At 39.2% G+C, this 21,177-nt stretch overlaps 1 protein-coding gene and 1 pseudogene across 1 annotated transcript in view; one reads left to right on the top strand and one right to left on the bottom strand.

Annotated features, from left to right (window-relative positions):
* Positions 1-201: 201 nt before the first annotated feature.
* Positions 202-3,806, bottom strand: LOC100945246 (annotated as a pseudogene).
* Positions 3,807-10,794: 6,988 nt separating this feature from the next.
* Positions 10,795-21,177, top strand: part of LOC100944925 (cytochrome P450 2C19-like) — a 28,669-nt gene continuing 18,286 nt past the window's right edge. The window contains 5 exon segments of the mRNA XM_012803565.2: positions 10,795-10,962; positions 12,370-12,532; positions 12,704-12,853; positions 14,350-14,510; positions 15,662-15,838. Coding sequence (XP_012659019.1) covers positions 10,795-10,962; positions 12,370-12,532; positions 12,704-12,853; positions 14,350-14,510; positions 15,662-15,838 — 819 coding nt within the window.

The raw sequence follows: 21,177 nt of genomic DNA, 5'->3' as shown, positions 1-21,177 counted from the left end.
TCCCATCTCTGTTCCCTGAAATTCCCCTTAGTTTCATTCATTAGAAGGGGATTAAAAAAAGAAGAAGACTTAAAGAGTACTTAACAACAGTATTCAGCTTTCCTATGAAATACTCAGCATCTTAAATATTATGTAAAATTCTTGTTTAGTCACCTAGATACTGGCTTCAGAGTTTATGGAACTGGGGGGGGGAAAATAACCCACTCAAAACTATTCTAAAAGTTGTCTTTTGGCAGAATAGCAGGTATCCAAGTTAAAAATAGGAGGGTCAGTTTGTTGCTTTGTGGTCTTTTCAAAATTTAAATCATTTTTGCTCCCCTTCTACATGAGAACCTCAGTCACTACTCCTGAGTGGAGATGGGCAGAGGCTCTGGGCCCTGCTCCTCTGGCTTCTCAGCAGCAGCTTTCTTGTTGCTGCAGCAAGGCTTGAACAGATGTATCTCCATGAGGACTTCCCCCAAACGACCTTTATAGATAATCCGACAACATATTTTCTGTCTTTTCCAGTATGTGAGATCTAAAAAGGAAAAAAACAGTGTTCTATTAGAACCAGAAGCCATCTCTGTATCTGAGCCATCATCTGACTGGTTACTGTAACAAGATTGAGCTGGGGAGGGTAGTAGTGTGAGCATCAGAATTATGACCTTTAAATTCCTTCTGCAGTTTACTGATCCAGTTACTTTTTATCCTGTTTCCAGACAGAGTTTCCACTTTCTTTGGGTTCAATGTGGTCCTTAGACTGGGTTCTACCCTTGCATCTACCACATGATTCCAGTTCTTTTTCGATCCTTCTGGCAACTTCTTCCATCTTTTCACAAGCAGGACACAGGCATTGCAGATGTCTCCCAAACGAGTTTCATGCAACCCCAAAACAGCTCTGGAAGTCCTTTTCGTAGTGTTTACTGTCAGTGAATCGAGAACTGGAGGAATTAACTCTGCAAATACAGCAGCCCTCTATACTTTGGTACATCTTTGGCTTGTGAAAACCAAATATCTTTTCTTCTTGGCAAGTCTACCAAAAGCAACTGTTCCACTCACAATAGCGTTGCTGAGGTACAGGGTGCACACCAGACCAACCCACCCCCCACTCCAAATGCTCCCTCCTCAACTGCCTTGTCTAGAAAACAGGAATAGAGTTTTTTGTAGTAACTTTTGACAATCTTTTGTATTCCTGTGGCATCTGTTGTTATTTCCTCTTTATTATTTCTGATTGCAGTTATTAGAAATCTTATTTTTCTCTTTCTGGTTAGTCTAGCCAAGGGTTTATCAACTTTATTGATATTTTTGAAGAATCAACTTTTTGTTTCACTGATCTTCTGAATAATTCTTTTATTTTCAATTTCATTTAGTTCTGCTGTAATTTTGGTTATTTCTTTTCTTCTGCTGGATTTGGGATTAGAAATTAGATTGCTGACTTGCTCTCTTTCTGTTTTCTTGATGAAGGCATCTAATGCTATAGATTTCCCTCTAAGGACTGCCTTTTCAGTATCCCCCAGGTTTTGATAGTTTGTGACTTCATTATTGTTTGTTCCAGAAGTCTAACAATCTGCTTCTTGATCTTATCTATGACCAACTATCATTCAGTATAAGGTTATTTAGTGTCAATTGTTTTAACTGAGTATGAAGATTTCTGTTGCTGTTGAGTTCAACTTTTATTCCATGATGGTCTGAGAAGATGCAAGGGATAATTTCTCTTTTTTTTTGAATTTGTTGAGGTTAGCCTTGTGACCTAAGTTATGATCCATTTTTGAAGATGATCTTTGGGCTGACAAGATGAATGTGTATTCAGTTTTGTTAGGATAAAGTGTTCTATAAATGTCTGTTGAGTCCATTTGTTCTAGGGTCTTGTTTAAGTCCATTATTTATTTGTTTAGTTTCTGCTTGGAGGATCTATCCAGTACTGCCTATGGGGTGCTAAAATCTCCAACTATTACAGTGCAGGAAGATATCCTATTGTTCAGATCAGTTAGGGCTTGCTTTATATATTTGAGGAGCATTCAGATAGGGTTCATAGATGTTAACTATTTAAATCTCTTATTGTGTGTTTCTCTTGAGCAGTATGTAGTGTCCATCTTTTTCTTTCATTATTTTGTTGGTTTGAACCCAATTGTATCTGCATACAAGATTGCAACCCCAGCTTTTTTCTCCTTTCTATTTGCCTGGAATACCATTGTTCATCCCTTCCTGAGTCTTGTTGTATCCTTTGAGGCAAGACGAGTTTATTGTAAGCAACAGAAATCCAGCCTGAGTTTTTGTGTCCAGTCAGCCAGCCTATACCTCTTTAAAGGAGAGTTCAATCCATTCATATTAATTGAGAGAATTGATAGATGTGGCAGAGTTTTGGTCATCTTGTTTTTCAGAAGTCCAGAGCTTAATTTTATGCCTCTTACCATTGTGGAAGTTAGGCTTTGTTCTTTAATTTCTGAGTAGGTTTACTTTGGTGGTGTACCTTTCTATTCATTATTATAAAGAATGGGTCTGAGTATTTCCTGTATAGCTTCTCTAGCCATGGCAAATTTCTTTAGCTTGTGGATGTCAGTGAGGTATTTGATTTCTCCATCACTGATGAAGCTCACTTTAGCAGGGTATAGGATCCTGGGCTGGAAATTGTTTTGTTTAAGAAGGTGGAAGGTTGATAACCATCCTTTTCTGGCTTGGAAAATTTCAGCTGAAAGATCTGCAGTCATCCTTATAATTTTCCCTTTGTAAGTAATACTTTTCTTATGCCTGGCTGCTTCAGAAGGTTCTCCTTCATATTAACATTGACAAAATTAATTACAATGTGTCAAGGAGATGCTTTCTTTGGATTGAATTATGCTGGGATTCAGAAACTATTTCCTATCTGAATTTCTGTGTCTCTTGCAATACTTGGGAAATCTTCCCCCATAATGTCTTGGAGCAGTGAATTTGTGCCTTTGGGACCATCCTCTTCTCCTACAGGAATCTCTATAATTAAGATGTTTGCTTCCTTTGAATGATCCCATAACTCTGTCAGGGAATATTCTGTCCTTTTTCTCCATTTTTTTGCCTCTTCAAATGCTTGGAATAGTTCAAAAGTTTTGTCTTTTTTATCTGAGATTCTTTCTTCACACTGAGCAAATGTATTTCTCAGGGACTCTGCTTCTACTGTATTTTGAAGCTCCTCAAATACCTTTTTCAATTCCTTAAGCTCTGCTACATCTTTCCTCATTATGTCCATATCCTTGGTGATTTTGCCTTTGAATTCATTAATTTCTTGACACAACTTCTGAACTATTTTTTGGTTCTCTGTTTCCATCTTTTCCTCCATTCCAGTTATTTTATTTGCTATCCATATTCTAATTCTATTTCTGACATTTCAGCAATTTCTCTGTGGATGATTTTCTGATGTATTTTCTTTGATGTCCCCAGGAGGTGTTGATTTGCTATGATTTTTTATGTTGCCAGAGTTCTTGTGATTCCTCCTCATGAGTATTTTCAGCTTCTTCCTCTTTTTCTCTTTTTTAAATATGCTAATTATACTTTTTTAGTTGAATTGATAGGTTGTCCCTGATGTGATGAGTCCACTCCTCACTGTTGCAGTGCCTCCACTACACTAACAAAGGCAGGCAAGTGGTGAATCCATAGCCCCAGACAGTGTCTCCAGAGGGACTAGAAACTGGCCCAGAGTGCCAGTCAAAGTCACTATGCCACTGCTGGCTCTGCCCACCAAATCAAGGTCATGAGGCTGCCCAGCTGATAGCACTGGTCCAGAGTTCAGGATAAATGCTTATGTACTGGGCGGCATCCAGCCAATAGAGCACTGAGGGCTGTAGCTCTGTGGACATCGTAGGCCCAAAGTTCAGACTAAGCTGTTCAGGCACTAGGCACTGCCTGCCCAGTCAAGCTCAGGGGGGTGGGGCCATAGGTCTAAATCTCAGATAAGAGTCACTCAAGCACCAGGTCCTGCCCACCTCACTCAGCTCAGAGAGCCTCCACCCAGTACAGGGTACTAATCCAATGTTCAGTACAAAGTCACTTAAACCTCAGTCCTCTCCACCCAATTTAGTTCAGAGAACCCACTTGGTGGAGGCCAGAGTTAAAAAGTTGAGTCCAAAGTCACTTAAACCTTGGCCCCACACACCCGTTTGAGCTTAGAGAGCCCCGCCTGGTGGAGGCCAGAGGTCCAAAGTCAGCTAAACTCTGGCTCTGCCTACATAAACAAGCTCAGAGAGCCTTGCCCTGGCAGAGACCAGTGGTCCAAAGTTCAGTCGAAAGTCACTTAGACACTGGCCAGCTCACCCAATCAATCTCAGAGAGCTGTGCCTGTTGGAAGGGGCAGGTTCAAAGTTCAGTCAAAGTCATTTAAACACTAGCCATGTCCACCCAATAGAGCTCAGAAGTTGTCCTGAAGGGCAGAAGTCAGATCTGCCTGAGAATTCCTGAGGAGCAGGAGATGGGTAGTTCACCCTCCCCCCCACCAAAGTTTGGACTGCCTGCTACTATTTTCACATTATAGCCTCTGGCAGACTTTCTGAGCTTCTCAGTGATTTCAGGACTCTACAAGGGGTAACACTTCAGACTCTACAAGGGGCAGTCTTTCTGGCAATAGGGTGTGGGAAGGGTGATCTGGATGCTCAGGATTGCAGGAAAAATATTTGGTCTTTTAGGCCAGACAGAATGGGACCTAGGTCATTGGTGAGACCTCAATAATGAAGGAGGACTGGGACTTAGAGACTGCTCTCCCAGGGGATAAGGTGAGCAGACTTTTGGTCCCTGTTTGCTGGCAGGCTGGTTGTCTACCATAGAGCTCCGTTTTGGGGGGAGGGTTCTCCCTTCCTCTGGGAGCTGGGCTCATACCTGTTGTTTTTCTTCTACTTCCTTGTTTCTGCTGCTTGATTCACCCTGGGTGACGTGTACTTCACATAGTCCTCTCAGTGGAAAGGTTCTCACATTTGGCTTCTATCCATTTCAGTCCCTTTGGGCATGAGCCTCTGGCAAAAGCTGCTTCTAGTCATCCATCTTTCCAAAATTCCTCTGAGAAAGAATTTCACTGTGTCATCCTGGGTAGAGTGGCATGGTGTTATGGCTCACAGCAACCACAAATTCCTGGGTTTTAGTGATTCTTTAGCCTGGTCTCCCAGAGGATCTGGGGCTACAGGTATTGCCACAATGTGTGGCTAGTTACTCCTATTTTTAGTAGACACAGGGTCTCACTCTTGCTCAAGCTGGCCTTAAATTCCTGAGCTTAAACAATCTACCTGCTTTGGCCTCCCAGAGTCTAGGATCACAGTCATGAGCCACCATGTCCAGATTTTTCATTCTTCTTCTTTTTTTAATCCTTTTATCTTAATTTTGGTCTGACTGGATTAATTCAAAAGTTCTATCTCCATTTTCTGAAATTCTTTCTTCTGTGTGATTTATTCTATTGTTGGAGCTTGCAAATATATTTCCTTCTCTATATAACTTTTGCTAGAAATAGTACTGGTATTTGTGGTTTTCTTGTGGCTTAGGGTGAAATTACTGGTTTGGGTTGTTGTGGAGTTGTGCTGGGTAATGAAGTGCCAGATGGTCTCATCTTCAAGTTTCAGTGGTAATGGTGATGAGTCAGTTGTGTCTATCCTTGTTTCCCAGGGTGGTGTAAGCTGGCATCTGTGTTGTCAGTTCCAAGGTGGTGATTCTTGGGCTTCCGGGTAGCTTTCTTGGATGTTGGTATAGTGGGCCAGTTAAGTAGACTCTTGAGCCCTTGGACAGGCAGTGTAGTGTGGGTAATGGCAGTAGTAGCTTTGAGATGCTCTTCTGGGTGCTAATATAGAAAATGGTTGTACTTGACTGTGTGGGTCAGCCTGTAAGGCTAGCAGGTGGTGCTTGCAGGTAGGATCCTAATCAGGTGGTAGCAGTAGGGTGTTTATGTCCAATCTCAGTCTCCCACAAGGAATGCTCAGGTGTTCCAGGTGGTGGATTGGGTTATACAACCCTCAACATCCTGGATCCCACACTCTGATTCAGAGAGGATACAAAATCCAGGTAGAGCCAGACAAGGCAAGCTTGTATTCAGGTACCCCTATAGTGGTAAGTGCATGCACCAACTATGATTGGTCAGACTTGGGCAATTCTTAGGCCTCTAGTAGAATGTTTGGGTGAGGGGTTGCTGCCAGTGTGTTGAGTTCTTGTATAGAGAAGGTGGGGCCAGTGCCAATATCTAAAAGCCTTGGCTATCAGGTGAGGGCCTTGTGTCCCTTTCATGCCATGGTCCTGGCAAGGCTTGACTTCTAGTCCCAGCTGTTTAGCTAACGTGGCTGTTGCATCAGATGCTGCAGTTCATGTCTAGCATACACTAAGCCAAGGTCATAAAAGCCCAAGCTCAGGTCTAGACCAAGCCTCCATAACAATGCTTTTCCCTCTCAAATTTCAGAGACTGTACCCACATTTAGCACTGGTGGCTGTAGCCCACACTACACTGGCATCTCAATAGCAAAACCTTACACCCTGCTTATGCTCTGGTTCCTCAAGCAGCATCCCAAGTTTTCCTAATGCCTAGGACCTGAGCCACTGGTTTTGAAGACCACATGCTGTATGTCGAGCACTGGAATCAAGAATGATATCTTGCTGTAGCTCCTCAGATTGCAGAAGTCCATTGGACACATGGAACTTTCCTTTCCTGAAATAATTCCTTCTTACAGCCTCCTAGACACTAGTTAAATTAGATTCAGATCAATATGCTGGTCTGTGGCCTGGAATGTATAATTCTCCAGTAGGAAAGTGTACTGTGGAAAGAATTCGTCCTCTCTCATATTAGGGGGTCCCTTCTGGTTTCCAGATAGTCCTGGCCCAAAAGGGTTGCCTCTTGTTGTTCTTATCCTTCCTAGTTTTTGGTTTTCCTTTCACTTTTCTTTTCAGATCTCATGTTCCTCTTAGATAATGTGTTTAAACCATGATTGTTTAAGTACACATTATTTTGATTCTTCTAAGTGAATGAGTCATGAGTCTAGTCAGCCATCTTGAAAAAAATAGGTAGAGTAAGTCTTTAGTGTTCTCACCACAAAGCCAAAAAGATAATTATGTAAGTGATGGGTGTGTTAATTAACTTGATTGTGGTAATTATTTGATAATATATACATTAATCAAATCATACATCAAATCTTTGTGTAGCATACCTTAAATATGTTCAATTTTACTTGTGAAAAATGGCACAACAACATTTCAGTTAATTATATGTGATCCTTCATTTTTTAAAGGCTAGTTTATTTTGTGTATATGAGACCATAGTATACTACATTATTTAAACAATCAAAGGTATGTATAAAATTTGGTAGCATGTGCTAAGAATTATTTTATTATATTTTGAACTATTAAAGGGTAAATTTTTTCCCTAATTCCAAAAGCTGGAATATTTTGGCATGCATTTCCCTAGAACAAGGTGATTATCTTACCTAAGTACAGTAAAACAATCAAAATCAGAACTTAATATTCATGTACTGGGACTTACTGTTCTCCCCTAATATAGCACAAAGATGTGCCTCATGTGTCATTAAGAATTCAATTCAGAATCCAGAATGACATAGTGCAACTGGTTGTCATGTCTCTTTAGTGAATTTCACTCTGCATTCAGTTCCTGGTTGACTCCTATAACATTTCCACTGTTAAGCTAACATTCATAAAATATCTTTCAATCCATCCTATTCTCCCTAGAGATTGTACTAATTGACATTCCCACAACAATGTATAGGAGTCTCCTTTCCTGTGGACACTTACCAACATCTGTTATTTTTTGTGTTTTTGATAAAAGCCATTCTTGTTGTAAGACAATCTCTCCCTGAGATTTTTTTTGGGCAGGGCTGGGTTTGAACCAGCTACCTCCAGCATATGGGGCTGGTGCCCTACTCCTTTGAGCCACAGGTACTGACCTCTCCCTGAGGTTTTAATTTACATTTCTCTGATGACTACTGATGGAGAATTGTATAAAGAAAATGTGTAAAGAATTGTATAAAGACAATGTAGTTTGTATACAAAGTGGAATACTATTTAGCCATAAAAGAATGAAATTATATCTTTTGCTTCAACTCAAATAGAACTGGAGGCCATTTTCTTAAGTAAAAAACTCAGACACAGAAAGACAAATACTGTTTGTTCTCATTTATAAGTGGGAGCTTAATAATGTGTACACACAGACCTTTAGCATAGTATGATAGACATTGGAGATTTGAAAATATGGGAGAAATGGGGGGGGGATGATGAGAAATAATTGGCAAAACATACATTACTCCACTGATGGATACACTAAAAGCCCTGACTGTACCACAGTGAAACATATCAATGTAATAAAATTACAATTATATTCCTTAAATTTACATACTTTTATAGAAAAAAGATAGAAAAAGATCATAAAAGAAAAAGTTAGCTATGTTAAAAAGTGAAACCAAGCTTCTTTTATTCAAATCACGTTCATTTGGCCAGGCATTGTGGTTCACATTTGTAATCCTAGCCCTCTGGTAGGCTAAGGTGGGTGGATTGCCTGAGCTCAGGAGATCTATATCAGCCTGAGAAAGAGCAAAACATTGTCTGTACTAAATATAAAAGAAACATAGGTGTCGTAGTGGGGGCCTGTAGTCCCACCTACTCGGGAGGCTGAAGCAAGACAATTTCTTGAGCCTAAGAGTTTGAGATCATTTTTGAGTTATAATGGCACTCTACCCAGTGTGACAGTAAGACTCTGTCTCAAAAAACAAACAACCCCTCCCAAAAACTACAAACCAAAAAATCACAGTAGTGTGGTTTTCTTGAGTTTGGTGCTATGTGAGTCAGGCACTGAATTACTGCTCCTCTTTGTTCCAGATAAAGAGTATAGCAAGACCTGGACTCACTGTAGTTCTACGGGGTATAAAAAAATCTCTCTGACTCCAATTTAAATAAACTATTGCAATAATTATTAACTATATTAATATTTATTCTGAAAACAAGCAATGAAGCTGAATAAGAAAATATTGAATTACGGTACACTATCAGCCAATGTTAGGAAACTCAGTTGAACTCAATGTTTTCTTCATAGGGAAGGGTGCAAGGCACGGAGCATAGGGGTTTTAGCCTCAGATTCAGCACTTCAGACACCAAGTTTTATAACAAATTACTGAATCTCTGAGACCCAGTTTACTCATCTCTTAAATATGTTAATTTTACTTTAGGTATTAAGAGATTCAAAAGGTATATAATGGTGCAAAAATTTTCTGTATGTTTTCACAATCACTGTTAACATGTCTGATACAACACTGTGCAACTAACTGTGTCTTGACATATTTTTTCTTAATAAAAGACCTGGAAATAACTGTACTCATCATTTAGAACGAATATGATGATAACGTTACAGACAACACCTTTGCAAAAATAATGTCATTAGTGATTTAGTAATGTATAGATTCTCTGATTATGCTTAGATTCTCTTAACTACTGAATATAAGCCCCTACTTAGGTTTGAACTTTGTGGCGGTTCTGTGTGGTGGGACCATTTAATGATTTCCTATCTTCCACCCTTATTGAATCCACAGTGATGTTCTATCCATAATTGTTCTTCTTTACTGTGCATTATTTCATTCTATAATTTCCAACACTGACAGATCCAAAAGCCTGGAGGAAGCTGTGTCTGGAGGTAACTGGAGGGGAAGAAGCCATACTTTCTCAAGCCCTCCCCACTAAATTCTCTGAGACTGGCTCTCATGTCAGTTGCACTGAGCAACTATTGGCTTTGTAGTGATGGAGAGTGGAAGAACTCTCTTTTATTTCTTCATTTCCCCACATTCGGTTCTGTTATCCTTGGAGTCACAAAAGGGCTCAATTTTATATGAATCTTCTTGCATTCCTGGAAGTGTTTATATTGTGTACACTCAGAGTAACAAATATTTGCAATTGTGTTTTATTTTGCTGAAATTGCCCTGAAGGCAGCTATGGTGTAAATGATAATGCACCACAATGGAAATCAGGAAGTCTCAGCTAAAGTCCTTTCCTGCCACCTATCAGCTGGGATCACTGACAGATCTCCTGTTCTCCCAAACTCTTTTTCTATTTGAAAATATATATATGATCCCTGCTATCATGTGTTTTCCTAGATGTTTTAAGGTGAAAAGTCATGTATATTTGCTGAGCCAATTACCTGATATATATTTGCTCATGTAATCATTGTAACCTGGTTCTTTGTACCCTCAGAGAATCTCCAATAATAAAAGATAAAAAAGATGTATGAGTTATGTGCTTAGGCTAGTCTCTTGCTGGTAAAGCATATTAAATATTTGAAATGATTTCATTATCATGGACAAAGTCTATTGTTCTTTGATGGACCTTTGGCACACCAGACATAGAATACATTTATTTATTTATTTATTTATTTTTGCAGTTTTTGGCCAGTCCTGGTTTTGAACCAACTACCTCTGGTAAACGGGTCCAGTGACCTACTCCTCTGAGCCACAGGTGCCACCATTAGTCTGATGCTTCAGAATTTTGAGTAAATTTTGGGAGTGAATCATTGACTTGAATATTTCTCAATTATGGTTGCACATTGGAACCACTTGACTAATTTGTTTTCATTACTAATACTTGGAACTCAACATAATTCAATTAATCCAGAATCAGCAGAGTTGGTATTACAAAGAAGGAGAACTAGCGTAAACAACATTTTACACTCTATCTCTATCAGTGGGCCAAATTCCACTTAGCAGTGAGTAGAAGGTGCATCTAGCTGATTAGCCAATGTTCATGCCAAAAAGGACACAAGTAAATTAGCAGGGAGCATTATAAAAGGCCTGGAGTGCAAACTCACTGTTGTCTTACCTGCAAGAGAAGGTTGCAATGGACCCAGCTGTAGCCCTGGTGCTCTGTCTCTCCTGTTTACTTCTCCTTTCCCTCTGGAGGCAGAGCTCTGGGAGAAGGAAGCTCCCACCTGGCCCCACTCCTCTCCCTATATTTGGAAATATCCTACAGTTAGATATTAAGAACATCGGCAAATCTTTAACTAATGTAAGTATATTTTATGCTCTTAAACAATGGGTGAGAAAATTGATGCCTTTTAAAAAAAATAAGTGTAAAATATATTCCTAAAAGTATACTATTACAACAGATTGGGTTTTTTGTTTGTTTGTTTGTTTTTGTTTGTTTTTTGAGAGAGTGCCTCACACTGTCACCCTGGGTAGAGTACTGTGGGCTCACAGCAGCCTCCAACCCCTGGGCTCAAGCGATTCTCCTGCCTCCGCCTCCCAAGTATCTGGGACTGCAGTTGCCTGCCACAACACCAAGCTATCTTTTGGTCGCTATGGTCATTGTTGGTTGGAGGGCTGGACTGGATTCCAACCGCCAGCTCAGGTGTATGTGGCTGGCACCTTAGCCACTTGAGCCACAGGTGCAAAGCCTACAACGGATTGTTGTACAGCCAAATACTTTGATGTTTCTGTTGCCTTTTTCAGTTTGTCATTGCTGGACATAGTAAAATGAAATAGCGCATTTTGTGCATAGAGAAACATTTACATCTTTCTGCAGTAGAATCCAAATGATAAAGTGGCAAAAGTTTGGAGTTTTGTGTCCCTACTTTGTTTTGTAGTCATTTTGTATGATTTTTGTCCCAGGATAAAACTGACAAGGGAAGCATGTGTGATTAGAGAGTTCATTCAAAGAATCATCTATAATATTGGCCATGTGTTTCTAGAGCAGTCATGAAAGCTGAACTTCTGTGAAAAAATCCATTTATTCCTTATGTAAAGGAAATATGTGTTCCAGATTAGCATACATTAATGAAGAAAATCAATCAAAGCTCAATTGGTGGCATTAGAATTCTTTTTGGTTGTGCAAAAATTGCAATGTGTGACTAAGAATTCTAGTAGATTGTTTTTCCAGGAGATGTCACATGTCCTAGTGAAGCCTTGCAGTGTAATAGCAGCAGGTCCCAAACTGGTGTGGGTATTCAGATCACCTGGGTGACATTTAAAAACAGCTTTCTAGTGTTCATCACATGGCTATTTGGTCAAGATCTTCATGAGACGTGAGTGTTTATCTGGAAGTAGATGTGGAGATGCAAAAAAATTGCTCAAGTGTCACAATTTGCATAAACTGAAGTTCCAGTTTTGTTTTTTTTAAATATTAGCTGTGCAACACTTGAAATGAATTTAGAGTTCTCTGAACTTGTTTATTTAAAACAGAGAAAATAAACATGCTGAATGTGTTGATATGAGGATTAATGTAACCTGTATACCATTTGGCTCAGCTAAATGGTACAGCACAGTGTAATCCACCTATGTATAAAATTCAGTAATGTTTGAAGCTGTGTGTAGCATAATAAAAGCATCAAAACCATAATGATATCAGTCCAGGTTAGGCACAATATATGGATCAAATAGTGGCTTCTTTTGCTATTCTCTGTATTCTCTTCCTTAGCTCTCAAAAACCTATGGCCCTGTGTTCACTGTGTATTTGGGCATGAAGCCCGCTGTGGTGTTGCATGGATATAAAGCAGTGAAGGAAGCACTGGTTGATCATGGAGAGGAGTTTTCTGGAAGAGGTAGTACCCTACTGATTGAAAGATTTGCTAGAGGACATGGTAGGTGTACATGTTCCTGAGTCATCAGTAGTAAAAAGGGTGGGGAGAATGGAACCAGAGTCTTAAAGAACTCCCAGGGCAGAGCTTGGCCCACCTACATGGCTGTGATGTGTCACATCCCTCCTCCTTGGCTGGGATTTCCCTGCTATTTTCTTTTTCCTATTCTTGTAGGAATTGCTTTCAGCAATGGAAATAGGTGGAAGGAGATACGGCGCTTCTCCCTTATGACCCTGCGGAATTTTGGGATGGGCAAGAGGAGCATTGAGGAACGTGTCCAAGAGGAGGCCCGCTGCCTTGTGGAGGAGTTGAGAAAAACCAAGGGTGAGTGACTCTCACTCAGTATCACTGCCCTGAAAAGACTGCGGTGTTCTTTGGTAACATCCTTGAACATATTCAGGGGCAACCTGATATTTCATTATGAGTTCTGCTTGTCAGCCTTCAAGTAGACAATGTTAGATGCAGAGAGCCCAGGGAGCTTGTGCGTGTCTGTCCTGTGTGTACAGGCATGATTGTCTATACAGTGCTGGCATAAAAGGTCATTTAATCCTCTCATCTCCTAAACTTTGTTTCTTTGTTTTCAAATAATAAATCACGAATATAGGTTTTTAAAGAAATATTATTAAAAGTTTGTTTATTTGTACTTTATTTTAAATATTAAGGGAGTGCAAAGATTTTGGGTTACATTGATTGCTTTTGTAATGCTTGAGTCCTGGCTATAGGTCTTAGCATCACCCAAATAGTATTCATTGTACTCATTAGGTAGGTTTTTGCCCTTTTCCTCCCTTCCCTTCCTGCTTCCTTTCCTGCTTATTGATTTCCATTGGGTTTTGTTTCCCTCTGTGTACATGGGCACTCATAGGTTTTATTTTAATACAAAGTTCATGTGGTGTTTGTTTTTCTATGTTTGAGATGCTTCATTTAGCAGAAAGGTCTCTAGTTCCATCCAGATTGTTGCAAAAATTATTAATTCACACTTTTTATGTCTAGGTAGTACTCCATGGTATGCATATACCACATTTTATTGAAATCGCTCATGAATTGCTTCACACTTAACTTGATTTCACATCTTTGTAACTGAAATGCACTGCAATAATCATTTGAGTGCAGGTGTCTTTTTTTTCCCTCTTAAAAGTCCTGTTCATGGAAAACAGTAAGGAGATTTCTCAAAGAAGTCCAAGTAGCCCTATCATTTAATCCAGCAATCCTACTACTGGGTATTTCCCTAAAGGTAATGAATACTTACTGTTCATCTTTATTAGTTTCTCTTCTCACATACCACAGATGCATCCTGCTCTATAAATTTCGTCCTCTAAATACATGAATTCATCCATGATTATACTCTGTCTAATTCCTCTCTATTGGTTCAACACATGATTCCTTCAGCTATGTGTTACACATCAAAAGTTTCCAGGTCCCCACCTATTCTCTACCTTTCTATCTCAGTGCTTTATTGTCTACAACATTTGCAAACAGATGATTCTGTTCTGAAAACTTGAATTATTAGGATTTTTAAATAATATATTTTCTATCTTACTAAATTAACAGACAGCTTGGGTTAAAAGGGTATGAAGAACGACAGTGGGTATGAACTGAGAATTTGCAAAACCATTATTTAACTAGCTAGTTTATAATGGTCACTTCAGGTTTAAAGCCAAAGAAATGCATTGATTTTATGTATGCAATTCTTTTCTGCTATTAAAGAAATTTACATGTAAGATAGAGTCTTTATAATTCTAAAATTACCTTTATCTGTCAATAAAGACAAATTATTTTCAGTTTATATTTTAATGTATTTTAAAATTATTTCTATTTTTTAGCCTCACCTTGTGATCCTACTTTTATGCTCAGCTGTGCACCCTGCAATGTGATCTGCTCCATTATTTTCCAGAATCGTTTTGATTATAAAGATTAGAATTTCCTTAACTTGATGGAAAAATCAGAGGAAAACACCAGAATTCTGAGCTCTTCATGGGCACAGGTGGGACTATGATTCTTTCCTTCTGAGAAACCACGTATGCTCTTTTCTCTCACAAGTCCAAAATTCCATATGGACCTAGCTATGAAGTGCATGTTTGAATTCTGCTGTCTTATCCCGAACATCATGAGGTGAATATCTTGAAAGAATCCCTGGACCCTTTATATTACACATGGGAAATGAATGCCCAAATATAGCACTGGCTTTCAAGTCCATGAGCTTCCAGTATAGGGATTTTTTCACTGAATCCAAAGTCCTGTTTCTGTGAAGTACTTGGTAACTGTCCGAACAAAATGTGCGTATTTTACTGGGCCCTTCTGAATGCTTTTGTTACCCACAATGTTTGCCTCCCAATCGAGACTTAGAGATTTGTTTGTCATATTATCTGACAGAAATATCCTAATTTGAGAATATCATATTTCCCCAAGGAAAGAGAGTATTTGAGACCGTAGAAATAATCTGTCAGCAAACTTCTAGGCAATATTGCATAGTGGTGTTTGGTGCCTTAGAAGTCATCCTACCTTACAAGGTATCTGAGTTAGGAGTGACCAAATGATTGGTTTTATGGTTTATGAACCAGAAACAACAATCACAATTTTACCCTGTGCTGAATTGGCATTTCCCACACTTTACCTAAATAATTGTGGGATCTTGGGGAAGTTACTTGACTCCTCTGGTACAGTTGCTTTCAAGGTATCTTTGAGCTTCTTCTGCTTCTAAAGATGTGGGTTCCATTTTTGAGACTACCTGATAGAAATAAATAAAGCATAGACGAGTTTGTGCTCTCAATCAAGTTTCCCAAACTCACTTAAAATGTATTGTCATTAATAAAATATCAATTGTAGTTGATTCTATCTTACATTTCAAGGTTGTGGGGAATAATTGGTATAAAAGTGAGAGACTATAAAGGTGCTTTTACATTATAAATATAATGTATAAATCTAGGAAATGATTAACATGTTTGATTTTCAGGGCAGAATTTTCTCCCACAAATCTTTTGATATAGAGAGAATTACTATCCTGTAATAAAACTTCTCCCTCAAGATGGGTAGCGTATGTTCACTTTAATAACTGTCATTTCTAATCAGGCTTGAATTATGGCATATGTCTTCAATTAGTATTTTTTATTTAATAAATTATTGTTTGTCTTTCAGATCTGCAATAACTTTCCTGCTCTTATTGATTATTTCCCGGGGAGTCATAACAAATTTTTTAAAAATGTTGCTTTTCTGAAAAGTTATATTTTGGAGAAAGTAAAGGAACACCAAGAATCATTGGATGTTAACAACCCTCGGGACTTTATTGATTGCTTCCTTATCAAAATGGAGCAGGTAATCTGTTAAGAACATATGGACTCCACTCTGCACTCACATCTCCATTGAGGTGGGTGAGGAGACATGTGTTCCAGAAGCCATGGGGTTCTCAGGCGAAGGAGACCAGGTGTTCCACTTTCATTTGTCCCCTAAGTCATGTGGCTCATGGCACTCATTCTCATCTACTAGGGCAGCCGATCCTAGGAGGCAGAATTCTGGGAATTCTGCAGAGCACTTGAGCTTGTCACAGTCAGAGGCATGCTGACCAACAGTTGTTTGTGTGCCAGTGACAACGGGACTCCTGTACAAGATAGAGGCTCATAGTGGATGCACTAGCATCCATTGCCATCGTGGCTGAGGTTTATGGTGGGGGGAAGCAACCCCATGTGGTTTGGCAGCCGAATATTCAGTCTTTAAGAAGTTCTCAGTTCAACAATGGAAGCATTGTTCAGACTCATGAGACAGGAGATTCTTACCAGTTCAGGAGCCAGCAGTCTGCTACAGGTGTGAAGAGAATAAACATGTATCTTCTAATTTACCCTTATTGTGGGAGTACAAATTCCCTGGGGATTGACTCAAGCAAAATCTTTCTCCTTTTGTTCTGCTCTGAAACTTCTTCCTGTGGGATGTTCAGTAGTTCTGTCCTTTTCCCATCAGTATTCCACCTGGCTATGCTTTTTCACATGAAACAAAAAAGTTATTCTGGGATGATCTGAGGACTAATGTCTCTAGTTAGCCAATTTACCTCACTCTTCCAGTACATTTGTCTTTTGAAGAAAAAAGTTCAAACTGGCACTCAAGTTTTTTAAATAAGCCAGACAGAAAAAACATAAGACACATGAATAGAAAAGAATGAACAAGAACTATGTTCCATACAGACATCATAAAGCAGCCACATATTTAAATATTTTGTGTTCTAGATGGTAAGGGAACCCAGACCTATTTAATGAGAGAATGGCTGAAAACTTTTTAAGTCTACTGATTGATTGAGACATCCAGTTATAGGAAGCTCAGAGAACCTTAAAGAAATATAACCGAAGAATGTCTCTAGGCCCCATTTCAGCCAAATTCTCAATAGTTATGGGCAATAAGAACATTTTAACAGCATCAAGAGTTGGATTGATGACTAGTCAAATATAAGGAAACCCTAAACAGACAAAAAGTGCATTTACCAGCAGGCACCTAACAAGCCAAGAAAGAATAGAGTGGCATTTTCAAAGTGCTGAAAGAAAAACAATATCAGCCACTGATAATATACCCAGTAAATTAGCCTTCATAAATGAAGGAGAAATCAAATATTTCTAAGACAAACTAAGGGAAGCTAAGGGAATTAATCTTCATTAGACTAGCACTACAAAATTTCTTATGGGAGTCCTATTCATGGAAGTCAATGGATGGTATCTATCATTTTGAAAATCATTAATGTGAAAAAATCATTGGTAAAGCAAGTACATCAATGAGGAATAGACTGAAGGATTTAAATACTAGCACTATAGAAAACCACCAAATGACAATGATAAATAAGAGGTAAAGAGTGGAAGAAAGAATATACAAAACAATCAGAAAACAACCAAATGCAAAGAATGAGTTCTCACATGTCATTATAACCTTGAATGCCAATGATTTTATGTTATAGACCGGCTGAATGGATTAGAAAATAACTAAACTAAATACTAGCTACAAGAAACTCAGTTTACCTGTAAAGGTGCTTATAGACTAAAAGTGATTCAGTGGGGAAAGATATTTTAGGGAAACAGAATCTAAAAGCAAGTAGGAGTAGCCATACTTATATTAGATAAAACAGATTATAAATCAAGAACAGTAAAATGAGACAAAGGAGGCCATGATATAATTATAGAGGGACTAATTTAGCAACAGTATATTACCATTTTAAGTTTATATGAACTCCAAACCAGAGCATTAAAATATAGACAGCAAATATTAGATATACAGGGAGAAATAGACTCCAATACTATAATAGTTGGAGACTTCAACACCCCACTCTCAGCATTAGACAGACCTTCTTTGCATAAAATTAACAAGGAAACATTGGATTTTAACTGTCACTTTAGACCAAATGGACCTAAAAAACATCTACAGAACACTTTAGCCAGTGTCTGGAGAATGCACATTCTTCTCATTAGTATGTGGAATATTCTTTGTGATAGATTGTATGTAAGGCCACAAGTTGCAAGACATTTAAGAAAATAAGAAATTATATGAAATCTTTTCTCAGACTATAATGAAATAAAACTAGAAAACCATCAAAAGAGCAACTTTAGAGTTTATACAAATATACAGAAATTAAACAACATGTTTCTGAGCAACCATTGAGTGAATGAAGAAATGAAGAAGAAAACCAAAACATTTCTGGAAAAAAAATGAATGTAAAAACAGAACATATCAAAATCTATGGGATATAGCAAAATAATATTAAGGGGATAGCTTATAGTAATAAATACTAACATCAAAAAAGTAGGACTGGGTGGTGCCTATGGCTCAGCAGGGTAGGGTGCTGGCTCCATGTGCCGGAGGTGGTGGGTTCAAACCCAGCCCTGGCCAAAAAAAAAAAAAAAAAGTAGGACCATTTCAAATAAACAACCTAATAATGCACTCTAAGGAACTAGAAAAGCAAGAACATATCAACCCCCAAATTTGTAGAAGAAAAGAAATAATAAAGGTCAGAGCAGAACTAAACAAAATAGAAACTAAATAAACACAAAACATCTTTAAAAATGTATATAGCACTTTTAATTTTACTCATTGAATTCTTTAGCACTAAGATTTGTTTCATTCTTTTCTATGATTTCTATGCCTTTGTTGAATTTCATATATGTATTGTGAATTGTTTTCATGGTTATATGGGGTCATCTTATTTTTATTTTCTTTCATCTCATTGGGTTTCCTTAAGTTTTTATTTTGAATGTTTTTCTGACAATATATTGATTTCCATTTCATTGGAATCTGTTACAGGAGAGTTATGGGTTTTTTGTGTGTGTGATGTAATATTTCCTTGATTTTTCATGTTTCTTGTTTCCCTGCATTGATATCTGTGCATCTGGTGGAACAATCACCTCTTCCAAACTTTCTAGAGTGCCTTTCATGGAGAAAGAGGGTCACCTGAAGATGAGTGTTTGTATGCAAGTACTGACAAGAGGTGTGGTGACTCTGTTTATGGTTAAGTGCAGTGGAATAGTCTCTGTGCAGCCTCTTGACCTGAAGTGAACATCAGCAATAACTTTAAACACCTCAATGGCTCAAGCTACAGAAGTCTGTGGCAGGGTGGGCAGCAGTGCAGTTTGTTAATATCCTTGATGTTAAAGTGTTTTGAGGTTCTCCTATTAATCATTTTTCCAAAAGGGTAAGACTTAGTTTTGGCAATTCCTGTTGATGTCAATCCTGACCTTACTCACAGGGACTTCAGTGTTGTTGGCTTCCAGGTACAGGTACTTGAACTCATTGTGGGGTTAGGGTTTTAGGCTCAGGGTTTCATTAACGTATTGTGGCAACTGGGTCTTGGGGTACAGGCTCATTCTCTGTAGCAGGATTGGATATATATTGCCCACAGAGTCACAATCTTTGACTCTGTGGCACCCTTGAGTAGCTCATGCTCAGAGGGTATATGATAGTTTTGATTCTAACTCTGGGGTGCTCAAGGGGTAGGCCACAGCTCTGGCTTAACTCTGGGGTGAAAGAGGTATTCTAGAGGCTTGGGCCAAGGGACAAATGTATGGTTGTAATTGAACAACCTGAGTCAATAGGGCTTACTGACAATTTTAGACCCAGAGTATGAGGCACCATGTAGTAGTGACTCTAAACTTTAGTTCAGTCATATTGCAGACTCTGTGATGCTGTGTATAGCAGTAGCAAGTAACCTAGGATGGCAGAGCATTGCTGTTATTTAAACCATGGAGGGTAGGGAGCAGCACAGTGATGAATCCTCTTTCCAGCGATAGTAGTGTTGCAGTAGCTCAGAAGCTAAAGGCCAGCCTAGCTCCAGAGAAGCAGGGTGTGAGAGTTGTTTGAGCTACAGTGTTGGATGTCTCAACTCAATCCCTTCCCTTTTTCTCAAGGATTCAGGTGACTATGTCAGCTCATCCCTGGGTAAGTAGTTGCTCTCCTCTACCAGGGCACTGATTCCACAGCACATTGCACTGCCTCAGTGCAGGCTGGAGTTGGGAGACATGTACTGTTTTGGGCATTCCAGGCACCATTTTACTTTGACGCAGGACACCACTTTAGGTTAAATGTGGGGTGCGTGACTGCTGTACATAGTGAAGACACTGCTTCCTGGGATGTAGGGAACTTCTTCAACTTAGGTACCAGGGCAGTGTTGCCCTTTCTGAACAGGCAAGGTATTTTATTCCCAGGAGGCAGGGAAGGAATGTGACTGCTCTGGTGGCAGAGGCACTGTTTCCCTAGATACCTGGCATTGCTTCTGCTGTGGTATTGGGGGACAGGATGCAGCAGAAACTTGGAGACTTATATGGAAAGGCTACACCAAAGCACTATTCCCTTGAGTGACTGTGTGTACCTTCAGTGTGAGTCCCATAGAGCAGGGCACAGCATCAACTGATAGTTTTTGGAGCAATTCCAACAAGGTTCCAAAATGATTCCCTGGTGAAGTACACAATTTCAGCTCCCGTCTGAGATTGTGGGGAGAGAGGTAGGTGTAATGACTCCACCTCTGCTTGTCCTAATGGGGAAGACTGTTAACAGCTGCATGCAGCTTGGCATGGGAATGTGGGTGTAGTTTGGCAGTGGCTTAGCTTTAGAGATGAAGGGGAGCCATGGTCTCTCAACCCTGGAGCAAGATTATCTCCAGCTCTTGTTTCCTGTTCCAAGATAGTGTATCTCAATGGCCATGCAGGGCACAGACGGTAGGGCAGTTTTAGCTTCTTTCCTGTGACTAGTGCAACTATGTGTATTTCAGGAAGCTCCCTCAACTGGGCTTCATGATTGTGAGAACTGCAGTGGTTTTCAATGTTGGGGACTGTAAGGATGCAGAGTATTGATGGGGTTTCAGGGATTCTTTTTCTTATCTTTTTATTTTAGGGAGAAGTTCCTCCTGGTTTCCAGCTGGTCCTAGTTGCAGGATGAGGTTGTGCAGGCCTAATGTTTCTTACTTTTCCTTCCTTCCTCCTTTCTTCTTCCCTCCCTCCCACCCTCCTTTCCTTCCTTCCTGCCTTCTTTCCTTCCTTCCTTCCTCCTTGCCTTCCTACCTTCCTTCTTTCTTTTCTCCCTAGTGTTTCTTTCTACTCTCTATATGTCTATCCTGAGTTCTGGCATTTCTGGTATTTCTTTGATGTACTCTTGTTTTAGTTATTTTCTTTAAAATGTAGTTGTATGCTCATTGT

The sequence above is a fragment of the Otolemur garnettii genome, unplaced genomic scaffold (genome assembly GCF_000181295.1).
Source record: "Otolemur garnettii isolate 467f Iridium unplaced genomic scaffold, OtoGar3 scaffold00021, whole genome shotgun sequence".
NCBI lineage: Eukaryota > Metazoa > Chordata > Mammalia > Primates > Galagidae > Otolemur > Otolemur garnettii.
The sequence above is the reverse complement of the archived record's forward strand: the minus strand, read 5'-3'. Positions and strand labels throughout refer to the sequence as shown.